The 14,655-nt window shown below is 44.6% G+C and overlaps 1 protein-coding gene across 1 annotated transcript in view; it reads right to left on the bottom strand.

Moving 5' to 3' along the window:
* Window positions 1-14,655, bottom strand: part of LOC126469636 (uncharacterized) — a 358,045-nt gene that overhangs the window by 262,967 nt on the left and 80,423 nt on the right. The window contains exon 2 of the mRNA XM_050096761.1: window positions 8,882-9,022. Coding sequence (XP_049952718.1) covers window positions 8,882-9,022 — 141 coding nt within the window. The remainder of the gene's footprint in view (window positions 1-8,881; window positions 9,023-14,655) is intronic.

Genomic DNA, 14,655 nt, shown 5'->3' with positions numbered 1-14,655 from the left:
TTTCGTCCTCGTTTACTTCGAATTAGTATCACTTCTCATGCTATTGACTTATAGTGTATAAACCTAGTCTATAGTTTATATTAAATAACTGTGAATGCACAAGAAAAGTTTCTTCAAAATCCGTTTAGTAGAATGTACGTTATTTATGCACAAGTGATATGGCGTAGAGAAAACACACATACAGGACTCTTTTTTTTCTTTTTTTTCTTTTGAAGAAGTGTTAATTCACTGTATTGACCTCACTACCACGAGTGAAAGTGGAGTGTTTTTCTCAAGCTGTTGAAATGGCAACATGAGTGCGGGGGATAGCTCGTGGTGCATATTCACTACTTTACGTAACAAGAGTCTGTGCATTACGTATTTTCCTCGAGCTGTCGCCTCCCTTGCAGACACAAAAAACGACGCAAAAATACTGCGTGTCCCAGATACTGACTCCCTTATTTCATTTTTCACTTTTCCTTTACCTGTTTACGAGCTAGCATCTCCCATTATTTTCGATGTCACCGTCAAGAAACCGGTCTCGACTTCCTTTTCTGTTTGTCAACTGTTAAATGTTACCTTATTTGGGACAACGCCACTTTAGGAACTACCAAGAGTTGCGACATATTACACGCTCCTCATGCCTTCACCGACGCGCAGCTGTAAACTAAATGTTAATTCTTTGTAATGCATCAGCAGTCGATTATATGCTAAACAACCTGTGTCTGCAAATAAAAGCTACGTGTGTTAGAGTCGGCGGTCCGTTTCATTGTTTAAGGCTGACTGTGATGCAACGAGTGTGTGCGTGTGCGCGCGCGCTAGGAATCGAACGCGGACTGGGACAGAAGAATAACGACGTAGCAGGAGCCTAAATAGTCAGGACTATCTCCTTGGCGCGCTGTCAATGAGCTACCTCGTCTAGTGGCAACAGCTCGAAAATGTTTAGAAAATAAAGGCAGGTGCTTTACCGAAGACAAAGTGTGCCAGTGGTGAGTACGCGGCGCTACGCGGTGTCACGGACCACCGGCCACTGGAGTCCGGGTCTTAAAGTTACGCTGCTGCTACATGCTTTGCGTCCCAGTCGCTTCAAGTTGCCTTTCCGTCTCCCTGTGTGTTTGAGTGCCACAGAGAGCACTCACGTAACTGGCCTTAATAGACTTCGATGAATGTACGCAATTCACTGGCCGTATTTATTACTGGTTTCTAGAGAATTGCGACAAATCGCAAGAGAAATATCGAGCTTTAGAAAGGATGATGTAGATGAAGGAAGCTTATTGGACACATAGATAGCACCTCTAAGTTGCTATGTTGTGCTCTAAGGCTGCCGCATGAGAATGTTTTCCATTGTTGAATGTATTCTACGCTGAAGCGCCAAAGAAACTGATATAGGCATGTGTATTCGAATACAGTGATATGTAAACAGGCAGAATATGGCGCTGCGGCCGGCAAAACCTATTTGAGATAATAAGTGTCTGGCGCAGTTGCGAGATCGGTTACTGCTGCTACAATGGCAGGTTATCAAGATTTTAGTGAGTTTGAACGTGCTGTTATAGTCGGCGCACGAGCGATGGGACTCAGCATCTCCGAGGTAACGATGAAGTGGGGATTTCCCCTATGACCATTTCACGAGTGTACCGTGAATATCAGGAATCCGGCAAAACATCAAATCTCTGACATCGCTGCGGCCGGAAAAAGATCCTGCAAGAACGGGACCAACGACGACTGAAGAGAATCGTTCAACGTGACAGAGGTGCAGCCCTTCCGCAAATTGCAGCAGATTTCAGTGCTGGGCCATCAACAAGTGTCAGCGCGCGAACCATTCAACGAAACATAATCGAAATGGGCTTTCGGAGCCGAAGGCCCAGTCGTGTACCCTTGATCACTAAATGACACAAAGCTTTACACCTCGCCTGGGCCCGTTATCACCGACATTGGACTGTTGATGTCTGGAAACATGTTGCCTGGTCGGACGAGTCTCGTTTCAAATTGTATCGAGCGGATGGACGTGTACGGGTATGGAGACAATCTCATGAATTCATGGACCCCGGGGCCGGCAATGTGGCCGAGCGGTTCTAGGTGCTTCAGTCCGGAACTGCGCTGCTGCTACGGTCGCAGGTTCGAATCCTGCCTCAGGCATGGATGTGTGTGATGTCCTTAGGTTAGTTAGGTTTAAGCAGTTGCAAGTCTAGGGGACTTATGACCTCAGATGTTGTCGCATAGTGCATAGAAGCATCTGAACCATCTGAACCATGGGCCCTGCATGTCAGCAGGGGACTGTTCAAGTTGGTGGACCCTCTGTAATGGTATGGTGCTTGTGCAGTTGGAGTGATATGGGACCCGTGATATGTCTAGATACGACTCTGACAGGTGACACGTACGTAAGCATCCTGTCTGATCATCTGCATCCATTCATGTCCATTGTGCATTCCGACGGACTTGGTCAATTCCAACAGGACAATGCGACACCCTACACATCCAGAATTGCTACAGAGTGGCTCCAGGAACACTCTTCTGAGTTTAAACACTTCAGCTGGCCACCAAACTCCCCAGACATGAACATTATTGAGCATACGTGGGCTGCCTTGCAACGTGCTGTTCAGAAGAGATCTCCACCCCCGCGTACGCTTACGGATTTATGGACAGCCCTGCGGGATTCATAGCGTCAGACATTAGTAGAGCCCACGCCACATCGTGTTGTGGCACTTGTGCGTGCTCGCTGGGGCCCTACACAATATTAGGTAGGTGTACCCGTTTCTTTGGCTCCTCAGTATAAATCACACTTTCCCCACGAAACATGTAAAAAATCGAATCAGAAATTAACCAAAACGTCCGTCCGCTTAAATATGGCGGGGTCATACCGCAGTATTTCAGGGTATGTTCGTGTGGACTAACTTTCTACCACTAATACATAATTTGTCACGCACTGATGCTATGAACTACACGAAACAGAGGATTTTTGATGTGCTTGAAAACTGGATCGTTATCGCAGCAGTGAGTGCCTGAATGGCTACACGCGTCCGCAACCATATATGCGTTCCTCTGCCACATTCACTCCTGATGATCCGTCGTCGCGGAGAACGTCTCAGTTGCTGCCGAGACACAGTGCACTGCAGCAAGCGAACGGTGTGCGCTTCTGTTCAGCTGTGAGACACTTTCCTATTTGAGAAAAGTGACGATTGCGGTCTCTTCTGCAAGCGTGAGAATGACCGGGACATTTCGTCATATTTTCGCTGCTTCAGTTGGGGAATCACGTTTGAAATTCCGAAATTAAGGCGGATAAGCTAAACACTCATTTAGAATAACGAAACGTGTACTGCTCTAGCCTGCAACGTAGGGAGACGAAACAGACCTGGACTAAATTCGGGAAACGGACTGACGACTGTTGTATGGAGCTCCGATACATTTTTTATTTGTCTACAACTGGAGTGGTCAATTTCAGCCGTATCGCAGCGTATGTAACATGACTCCTCTGAATATCAGCATCATACCTAATATTCTGGATTGTATACATAATCGCGTTTCTGAGCAAGTTCTTGCGACATCGACGAAATCGTGGCGTCTGCTGAGGGGCTTGACGATGCAGTTTCCGATACGATCACATTTGAATGCATGATCAGACCACAGCTGTGAGTAGGAAATGTATGTTACGAATAAAGGAAAGTTTGTGACCTCTGTTTGTCCGGTGTATCAGCTAGCCTGGGTGTCGTTATAAGGCAGCTTCCTTCACTCTTTTAGTTGAAAGTTCCTAGTGTAAACCTCAGAAATCCGCAACAACTTAAAATACGCAGATCATAGATTACGCGATCTGAAAAACAAAAAGTTCAAATGGCATTTTTGGCTGGGAAACTCAGACAGGTCGTTTAGCTACCTAATCGGGAAGTGTTATCTTCCTCCGTACACAAATGACCCCCTTCCACGCTGTGGCTGGGAATTACGTCTTAAGTGTAGCTGTTGAGCGTGCCTGACTCTAATTGTGCGTGTATAGTGTGGCTTCATGTTTGAGTTGGATGATGATGATACGAGAATGGATACGGTGAAATCCGGTGGCAGCACCTAGCCTATTCCCCTCCTATAGCACCGCCGAGCTTAAAGACCCCATCCGATGGACGGATCACATTAACAGTATCATATGCCCTCTCTTCATGAGACACTGCAGAGAGCTGTGGAAATTAATCCTGGACATTGACGAATTGATGAAAAGTTTGGTGATCAGGAACTTGACACCACCACCTTTCCTCTCCTGCAAATACTGGCCGTAGACGTCCTGCTAGCACCAGGCTATTTCGAAGTCGACCGCCATCGTCTACACATGTGTTAGGGGACTCTACTACGGATGTGGGTTTACAGATGGTATATATTATAGTCCTATCCCTACACGAAAGGGATGAGGTGGCGTGTGGAAGGTCATCCAGCTACAAAAACACTTGCCAGACATCCGAAAAGCAGGGATACACCAAGGGCGAAATATTTAAACGGCATATTGCCAGGAAAAGAAAATTTTCAAATTCCTGTTACTTATGCTATACGTGCAAACTGCTTCGTGTATCTGAGAAGTCTCATATTTGTATATGACAGAAATCATTCCTTAGAATTATAACGAAAGGGAAAATAGAGGGTTCTACATAACTTACGTCTTTGTAGTCTCTAGAAGTGAACACCATCGTACACCCGTTGGTCATGATCAGACAGCACCAGTATCCGCCCTGATTCTGACGACTACCATAGTACAGCTACGCCAGTTCAGCATATGGATACCAAGTTACCTGCAACACTTGCGGGCGTTTACACGTTGTTAAGTTTTATTATGTGTAAACCTCAGCAATCCACAACAACTTAAAACACGCAGATCATAGATTACACGATCTGAAAAACAAAAAGGTTCAAATGGCATTTTTGGCTGGGAAACTCAGACAGGTTGTTTAGCCACCTAATCGGGAAAAAATAATAATAGTTTTACAGTTTCTGAGCAATGGATTGCTCTTCGCGTAATCGGCTGCTGATCCTATTATTACTGCCAGTTGTTTGCATCACAAGACTGATTCTCCCGTGAAAGGGAGAGAAGTTATTAAATTACCATGAAATGAATACCCTTAGCTGCATAGAGGCGTTGATATAAGTGAACAGGTGCAGTAGAAAATGTGTGCCTCGACCGGGACTCGAACCCGGGATCTCCTGCTTACATGGCAGACGTTCTATCCAGCTGACCCACCAAGGACACAGAGGATAGTGCGACTGCAGGAACGTATCTCTGGTACGCCTTTGTAGTCTACGAATAAATGTATAGTGTGAGATAGTGGGAGATTTTCATTGTACTTTCCACAGCTGGAACGTGTCAAAGAAAACTTCTACACTCACTTTGTGCGAGATGTTATTACTCTAATTTTATTTGCATTGATCCTATATCAGCGTTATGTAGAGGTCTTTCTTTGAAAATAGATTCCACGAAGTTTTGGCCAGATTTTCGGAGGGTAGTAGACATATTGCCTTAAGTGCATTTCAGATTTTGCAGAATTTCTGTTGCACACGCTTGTCATTACAATAAGCTTGTAACTATTTAGCCCTGCTCTCCTCTGCGCACTTTCAGATGGTTCAAATGGCTCTGACCACTATGGGACTTAACACCTGAGGTCATCAGTCCCCTAGAACTTAGAACTAGTTAAACCCAACTAACTTAAGGACATCACACTCATCCATGTCCGAGGCAGGATTCGATCTTGTGACCGTAGCAGTCGCGCGGTTCCGGACTGAAGCGCCTAGAACCGCTCGGCCACCGCTGCCGGCTGCGCACTTTCAAGTCCCCTGTTAGTCCACCAGGGGTCCCAAACATATGAACAAAATACCAGTACATTACGTACAAATAATGTGTAAATAGTTTCTTTCGAGGAAAAAATAATAGTAGTTTTACAGTTTCTGAGCAATGGATTGCTCTTCGCGTAATCGGCTGCTGATCCTATTATTACTGCCAGTTGTTTGCACCACAAGACTGATTCTCCCGTGAAAGGGAGAGAAGTTATTAAATTACCATGAAATGAATACCCTTAGCTGCATAGAGGCGTTGATATAAGTCAACAGGTGCAGTAGAAAATGTGTGCCTCGACCGGGACTCGAACCCGGGATCTCCTGCTTACATGGCAGACGTTCTATCCAGCTGAGCCACCAGGGACACAGAAGATAGTGCGACTGCAGGAACGTATCTCTGGTACGCCTCCTGTGAGACCCACATTCGCAACTTATCGTCCCGCACTATATTCATAGTGCCCCTGTCCATCATACTCATTACTGGCGGCTTTACCGCCGATTCCCGTAAGAGTTCGGGCACTGTTTGTGCATCCGCACAGACCGGGTGATCAAAAAGTCAGTATAAATTTTAAAACTGAATAAACCACAGAATAATGTAGATAGAGAGGTAAAAATTGACACAAATGCTTGGAATGACATGGGTTTTATGCAGGATGGCGCTCCACCCCATATTGCTAGACGCGTGAAAGATCTCTTGCGCGCGTCGTTTGGTGATGATCGTGTGCTCAGCAGCCACTTTCGTCATGCTTGGCCTCCCAGGTCCCCAGACCTCAGTCCGTGCGATTATTCCTCGACTACAGCTATTGTTGAGAAATGATGGTGGACGTATTGAGCATTTCCTGTATAGAACATCATCTTTGCTTTGTCTTACTTTGTTATGCTAATTATTGCTATTCTGATCAGATGAAGCGCCATCTTCGGACATTTTTTTAACTTTTGTATTTTTTTGGTTCTAATAAAACCCCAAGTCATTCCAAGCATATGTGTGAATTTGTGCCTCTCTATCTACATTATTCCGTGATTTATTCAGTTTTCAAATTTATACTGACTTTTTGATTACCCGGTATATATAGAAGGTTATTAAGTTTCTAAATTTCCTGAAGTGTATTCTTTTTACATTTCTATACATTAAGAGCTAGTTGGACAGCTTCATACAAAGCTGATATTTTGTCATTACTCACCGTCTGTTACTACAAGGTTTGTCGGACAATACCTGTTCGTAGATTTACGGAACATCTGATAGTATCGACTAACTGATTAATATGTAACACGTACAGTAGTAAACCATTCACATATTCTTGGGGTTCACCTGAAATTATTTCTGTGTATGAGGATGCATCCGCGATTCAGGTTAACGTCCAGTGTTATGCCTGTAAAGAAGTCCTCAATGCCTGCCGGGGTGGCTGAGCGGTTCTAGGCGCTACAGTCTGGAACCGTGCGACCACTACGGTCGCAGGTTCGAATCCTGCCTCGGGCATGGATGTGTGTGATTTCCTTAGGTTAGTTAGGTTTAATAAGTTCTAAGTTCTAGGGGACTGATGACCTCAGATGTGAAGTCCCATAGTGCTCAGAGCCAAGTCCTCAATACGCTATCAAACATGACAACATAGCAAACCTGACAACGTTCCCCGTACGCACGTACTTCCTTAATAACCCAAGAAGTACCTCCAAGTTTAAGATCAATTCCGTATATTGCCACGTGATTAGTGTGTGCTATCCTTAAACTTGCGTCTTCATACGTACTGTGCAAGCTGCTGGACAATGTATCGTGGAGAGCACGCTGTTGCAGTAGTAGCCCCTTCTTGCTTTATGTGTAAATTGTAGGGGATCACTGGTGTCAGCTGCAGCGGGACATTAGACGGAATCAGCGGCGGCGAGCGAAAATGTGTATCGGACCGGGATTCGAACCCGGGATCCCTTGCTTACTAGGCAAGTGCGGTAACCCACTGCGTACCGCAACGGCACGGTCTATCCCGGCACGCCTCACGGCCGATCTGCACTGCCACCCAATGCCACCTATCCGCAGTCAAAAATGGCTCTGAGCACTATGGGACTTAACATCTGAGGTCGTCAGTCCCCTAGACTTACAACTACTTAAACCTAACTAACCTAAGGACATCACACACATCCATGCCTGAGGCAGGATTCGAACCTGTGACCGTAGTGGTGGCGCGGCTCCAGACTGAAGCGCCTAGAACCGCTCGGCCATATCCGCAGTCAGTGTCCATTATATTGCCGTTAGGTACTCAGAGATTTCCACAGGAGGTCGGACGTATGTTTGCATCCTCACTAAAGAAGGTGGATCCACTGCACAGCTAGGCTTATCAGTTATACGATTGCGTGGTGTCTGTTCTTTCGGACATGTCCATGCTTTATTTCACTCCCGAATGAAGTGAAAGGAAAATATCTACCTATATCGCTCCGTGCGCTCCGCAATCCATTTTATCTTATTATCATTATTTCTATGAGTGATATACGACACAGGCACTACAATTGCTGTACAGTCTAACTCGAATAACGGTTTTCTAAACACACCCAGAAGAATATCGTGAGAACGAAGTCGCTCTCTTTCCAAAGATTGTCATTATTTAAAACGAAAGATGTGTCAATTTCAACTGAGTGTGCTTCAACTTACTTCCGTCTGTATATTCGTGCACGAAATAGCAAAAACGTTCCGTTGTGGCGTGACGAACGTTGCTTCAATTTACGTCGCACCAAGTAATGGAAAGAGTAAAATGTAGGTTAAATTTATTCTGCCCGGCAAATGCGAAGCCAGGGCATGACAGTAACGTTAATAGTTGTCCAGTGGGGTCGAGGTTCAGATAACAATACAAAACTGAGTGAATATGACTGTGTGTTGTCTCAGATACTAATTACAACGTTTAATAAATGCCGTTCAACTTAAATTGATTGTTCGAGTGATCTTGGAGACATTCAGATCACGCCAATTTGTGTATGAGTAAATAATAAGGCACCTCCACTCCCTACTGCAGGGCCGAAAACATCGCACTGTGTATCAGTTCTAGGCCTATGGTATTTACTTAAGGGTAGAAAAACGTACGTGTGAAAAGAAGATGTGTTTGTGCATGAGTACGATACTGACCGAGGTCGACATATCCCTTGACGCCGCCCAGGTTCCGCACCCTGAACAGGCCGGATTTCTTGAAGGCGCAGCTCACGTTAAATCCGAAGTCCGACTGGAACACGCAGGTCCCGTGGGCAGGTCTCCAAAAGTCGCTCCAAGCTGCCACACACACAAGCACCAAGCCAATCAGTAGCCGCAGGCGAGTACTGGAAAGAGTTTCGTCACAGTTATGTCAATCGTCGTCAGGAAAGTCTGCCGTCACAGAAGCGAGGGGGCTGGCGGCGCTAACAGGTGAAAGTTTCCGAGCATACCCATTGTTATTAGCGCTGCGGACGTCTGTCGTGAACTTTAAACGGCTTGCGACAGGGCTCTTGCTACTAAGACGCTACCTATGCCCCTTATTAACATCAGGTATAATGCCAAACCTACTGCTCATACGACATATCACTTTTTAAGTCTGTTGTCATAAAGATGCAAAACGAGTGTTTCATACTATACATGAAAGACTGAAATAATCTTAGATCTACAGGGTGGTCAGAAACAGGCTGAAAACCTCTGCTGGTGTTGAGGGTAGGCTGTGCTGAGAAATAATTCCTAAGAAAAAAATTCTACACGTCGCGCCGTTACCGAGTCGATTAGCATTGAAGTTAGCCAATCAGGCCGTTGTGCGCGCAAATTCAAGTAATCTGCCAGTTAACAATTAGCGTCAGTTGTTCTTATGTCGTAGATGATAGCGCACGAGACTGCTCAGCTTTCGGCTCAGGATCGATCCTTATTACCGTCCCGCGTTCAATTTTTATACGCTGTATTGTTCTGTTTTAGGAAACCAAACGACAAACAAGTTTGACGACACTGTCTCTGGCGGGCCGCTCGAATTTGCTCGCGCAACGGCCTGACTGGCTAACTTCAATTGCTAATTAACGCGAAAACGGCGCAATGAATCGAATTTTATGCTTAACAATTACGTTTCTGTACAACCTACCCTGCAACACCATTACAAGCTATTTAGACTGTTTCTGATCACACTTGAAAGGTCAATTCGGTATTGCAAATGATAAATTTGGAACAATCTCAATGAATTCTCATGAATCCCTATGAAGATATTTCAGAAACTACTGGAATAAAATTATATACAGGGTGTCCCATTGATCTTGACCACACTAAATAACTTGGTTCAAATGGCTCTGAGCACTATGGGACTTAACATCTATGGTCATCAGTCTTCTCACTAAATAACTATAAGTCCAGATGCAAATTACAAAATGTTTCAAGCAAATGTTCTTTAGCCGTCAGGGGCACGTCAATCAGCACGATTGCCTTCGTTCTAGCCTTGTTTTTTACAAAGATATGAACAGGAGTATGACTTTTTTAAATGGAAACCTGTATTTTTTATTTGGTAATTCAATACCAATTCTAATGACCTATTCAAAACTGTATCACAGTGTACCATTCACTAAAACACAACGTTATTAGTTACGCAACATAACACTGACTTTGAGCCCGGGATCACAAACTCGTTCACTTGCTGAAGTTGTCAGAAAACAAATGAAAACCAAGTAAAATCATAACACAAAATTGACTTTGACTCTCCTGTACCACTGCCTAGGAGTAGAACATTCAAAGGTGCGCAAAATGGTGAACCTGGACACCGATACACTGGTGCACTCGTTGAATGAAAGAATTGTTTACCGCTTCCAGTGTTGCCTGGTGAAGAGAATGACAAGCAAGCACGATACGTTCCTGCATGTTCTCTGGAGTTGTTGGAATATCGCGATAGACAACGTCATTAATGCATCCCCAAAGAAAAAAGTCCAGATGATTTAAGTCAGGAGAAATAGCGGGCCAAGTAACTGTTCCTCCTCGACCAATCCATCTGGCAGGATACCTTCGGATCAGAACATGACGTGCACGCAAGGCATTGTGTGCTGGACATCCATCGTGTTGATAACACATAAGCATTCTGGTTCTTAGTGGCACTTCATGCAGAAGAGGAGGAAGAATTCGTCTGAGGAAGTTGGCCGTGTAGACTACCACTGATGAAATAAGGGCTAATAATTGTAGTACCAAGCATCCCACGCCAGACGTTAACTCTCCATTGACGCTGATGTTCCACCTGTCTAAGCCATCGTGGATTGTCACTGGACCAATAATGCATGTTCCTTGTATTTACCTGTCCTTTGTTTGAGAAGGAACATTCATCGGTAAATAGAACATTGGAGAAGAAGTTCGGATCGGCGAGAATTTGCTGCTGTGCCCACTGACAGAACTGTACACGATTCTGGAAATGATTCCAATGCAATTCTTGATATAGGTATACATCGTAAGGATGGAACCGGTGACTTGTAAGAATACGATGTACAGTGGTTTTAGGAATGCCACTGTCGTGTTCAAGCTGTCGTGTGCTCACATGTGGATTCAAAGCAACGGGAGCGAGAACAGTAACTTCTGCAGCTTCGTCTTTGCGAGTGCTACGACGATTGCGTTGTCGTAGGTTGAAACTTCCAGTTTCCTGAAGCGTCGCAAAAAGACGAGAAAACATCCGTCGGGAAGGTGGGTTCTCGTTAGGATATAGCTCTCGGTATTGTTCTGCTGCTGCGTAACATTTCGCCTACCTTCAACAACAACAACAATAAAAGACACATTCTATCGATGCAGTTTGTAGGAAGGACAGCCTTTACTGTATGCCTACTCTACATAACAATATTTAAAAGGACTAAACTACTGTACTAAATGTACCCATACATAAGAAAACAGTATTACATTTACTGTTCTGCTAACTTACATTCCCCATAGATGAGTAGCATTTCTACCTTCTCTTCGTTGGTGTACATTCTACTCACACAACTCTTCAACTGACGATGGTTGACGGAATGAAGGATGTGCATTCTACTTATGTTCACATTTGTCTTCTGTCAACGTCAGCACGTGGAGGTGTTCCATTACCCCGAGTACCTGCACTAAGCGCGGGGAGCGTCAGCGTCAATGTTGAATGGTACATAGTGATACATTTTTGAATAGTTCTTTAGGAGAGGAAATGAATTACCGAATAAAAAATACGGGGTGCCTTTTAAAAAAGTCATACCGCTGTTCATACCTTTGTAAAAAAACAAAGCTATACAGGGTGGTCCATTGATAGTGACCGGGCCAAATATCTCACGAAGTAAGCATCAAACGAAAAACCTACAAAGAACGAAACTCGTCTAGGTTGAAGGGGGAAACCAGATGGCGCTATGGTTGGCCCGCTAGATGGCGCTGCCATAGGTCAAACGGATATCAACTGCGTTTTTTAAAATAAGAACCTCCATTTTTTATTAAATATTCGTGTAGCACGTAAAGAAATATGAATGTTTTAGTTGGACCACTTTTTTCGCTTTGTGATAGATGGCGCTGTAATAGTCACAAACGTATAAGTACGTGGTATCACCTAACATTCCGCCACTACGGACGGTATTTGCTTCGAGATACATTTCCCGTGTTAAAATGGACCGTTTATCAATTGCGGAAAAGGTCGATATCGTGTTGATGTATGCGTATTGTGATCAAAATGCCCAACGGGCATGTGCTATGTATGCTGCTCGGTATCCTGGACGACATCATCCAAGTGTCCGGACCGTTCGCCGGATAGTTACGTTATTTAAGGAAACAGGAAGTGTTCAGCCACATGTGAAAGGTCAACCACGACCTGCAACAAATGATGATGCCAAAGTAGGTGTTTTAGCTGCTGTTGCGGCTAATCCGCACATCAGTAGCAGACAAATTGCGCGAGAATCGGGAATCTCAAAAACGTCGGTGTTCAGAATGCTACATCAACATCGATTGCACCCGTACCATATTTCTATGCACCAGGAATTGCATGGCGACGACTTTGAACGTCGTGTACAGTTCTGCCACTGGGCACAAGACAAATTACGGGACGATGACAGATTTTTTGCACGCGTTCTATTTAGCGACGAAGTGTCATTCACCAACAGCGGTAACGTAAACCGGCATAATATGCACTATTGGACAATGGAAAATCCACGATGGCTGCGACAAGTGGAACATCAGCGACCTTTGCGGGTTAATGTATGGTGCGGCATTATGGGAGGAAGGATAATTAGCCCCCATTTTATCGATGGCAATCTAAATGGTGCAGTGTATGCAGATTTCCTAAGTAATGCTCTACTGATGTTACTACAAGATGTTTCACTGCATGGAAAATGGCGATGTACTTCCTACATGATGGATGTCCGGCACATAGCTCGCGTGCGGTTGAACCGGTATTGAATAGCATATTTCATGACAAGTGGATTGGCTGGCTTTGAGCACTATGGGACTTAACATCTATGGTCATCAGTCCCCTAGAACTTAGAGCTACTTAAACCTAGCTAACCTAAGGACATCACACAACACCCAGTCATCACGAGGCAGAGAAAATCCCTGACCCCGCCGGGAATCGAACCCGGGAACCCGGCCGCGGGAAGCGAGAACGCTACCGCACGACCACGAGCTGCGGACACAGGTGGATTGGTCGTCGAAGCACCATACCATGGCCTGCACGTTCACCGGATCTGACGTCCCCGGATTTCCTTCTGTGGGGAAAGTTGAAGGATATTTGCTATCGTGATCCACCGACAACGCCTGAAAACATGCGTCAGCGCATTGTCAATGCATGTGCGAACATTACGGAAGGTGAACTACTCGTTGTTGAAAGGAATGTCGTTACACGTATTGCCAAATGCATTGAGGTTGACGGACATCATTTTGAGCATTTATTGCATTAATGTGGTATTTACAGGTAATCACGCTGTAACAGCATGCGTTTTCAGAAATGATAAGTTCACAAAGGTACGTGTATCCCATTGGAACAACCGATATAAAATGTTCAAACGTACCTCCGTTCTGTATTTTAATTTAAAAAACATACCTGTTATCAACTGTTCGTCTAAAATTGTGAGCCATATGTTTGTGACTATTACAGCGCCATCTATCACAAAGCGAAAAAAGTGGTCCAACTAAAACATTCATATTTCTGTACGTACTACACGAATATGTAATAAAAATGGGGGTTCCTATTTCAAAAAGCGCAGTTGATATCCGTTTGACCTATGGCAGCGCCATCTAGCGGGCCAACCATAGCGTCATCTGGTTTCCCCCTTCAAGCTAGACAAGTTTCGTTCTTTGTAGTTGTTTCGTTTGACGCTTATTTCCTGAGATATTTGGCCCGGTCACGATCAATGGACCACCCTGTAGATCCACAAGTAGTTATTAAGGGAATAATGCAAACTGTTAGATTCCGAATATTTACGTCATTTTATCAAGCGGAATATGGAGGGATAAGAGTGGATGGCAAAGTGACACGAAGAAATCGTCATCAGAGAAAGCTGCACGCACAGTGGATTTGGTATCTGGTATTCATCTAACACCGAAATTATTTAGATGACGATGTTAAATAATCGTCATATAGCTATTTAGGTGCCGTATCCCTTGATTTCGGCTGTGCGTGCTAGTATAGCTTAACACGCAGCGCAGAATCTTGCGAAACAGGAAGTAACTAGATGGGGTTAGAATCCGTGAGGTTGGTTTCCGACCGTGGGCTGTAGTTTTTCGGAGGTTTCCCACAGTCGTTTAGGAAAGTGCTAGGCTTTGTCCCCAAATTCAGCTTCAGAGAATATGATGTACAAAGAGTTAAAAAACAACAGAGAGAACAAAGTTTACACGAATCACACACAGATAGCGCACACGACTTCCTTCCCTTAGGTTAACTTGACGGTTGTGTCGTTAGGAAAGGCCTACGGCCACAAATTTAAACA

This window comes from Schistocerca serialis, chromosome 3 (assembly GCF_023864345.2).
Source record: "Schistocerca serialis cubense isolate TAMUIC-IGC-003099 chromosome 3, iqSchSeri2.2, whole genome shotgun sequence".
Taxonomy (NCBI): domain Eukaryota; kingdom Metazoa; phylum Arthropoda; class Insecta; order Orthoptera; family Acrididae; genus Schistocerca; species Schistocerca serialis.
The sequence above is the reverse complement of the archived record's forward strand: the minus strand, read 5'-3'. Positions and strand labels throughout refer to the sequence as shown.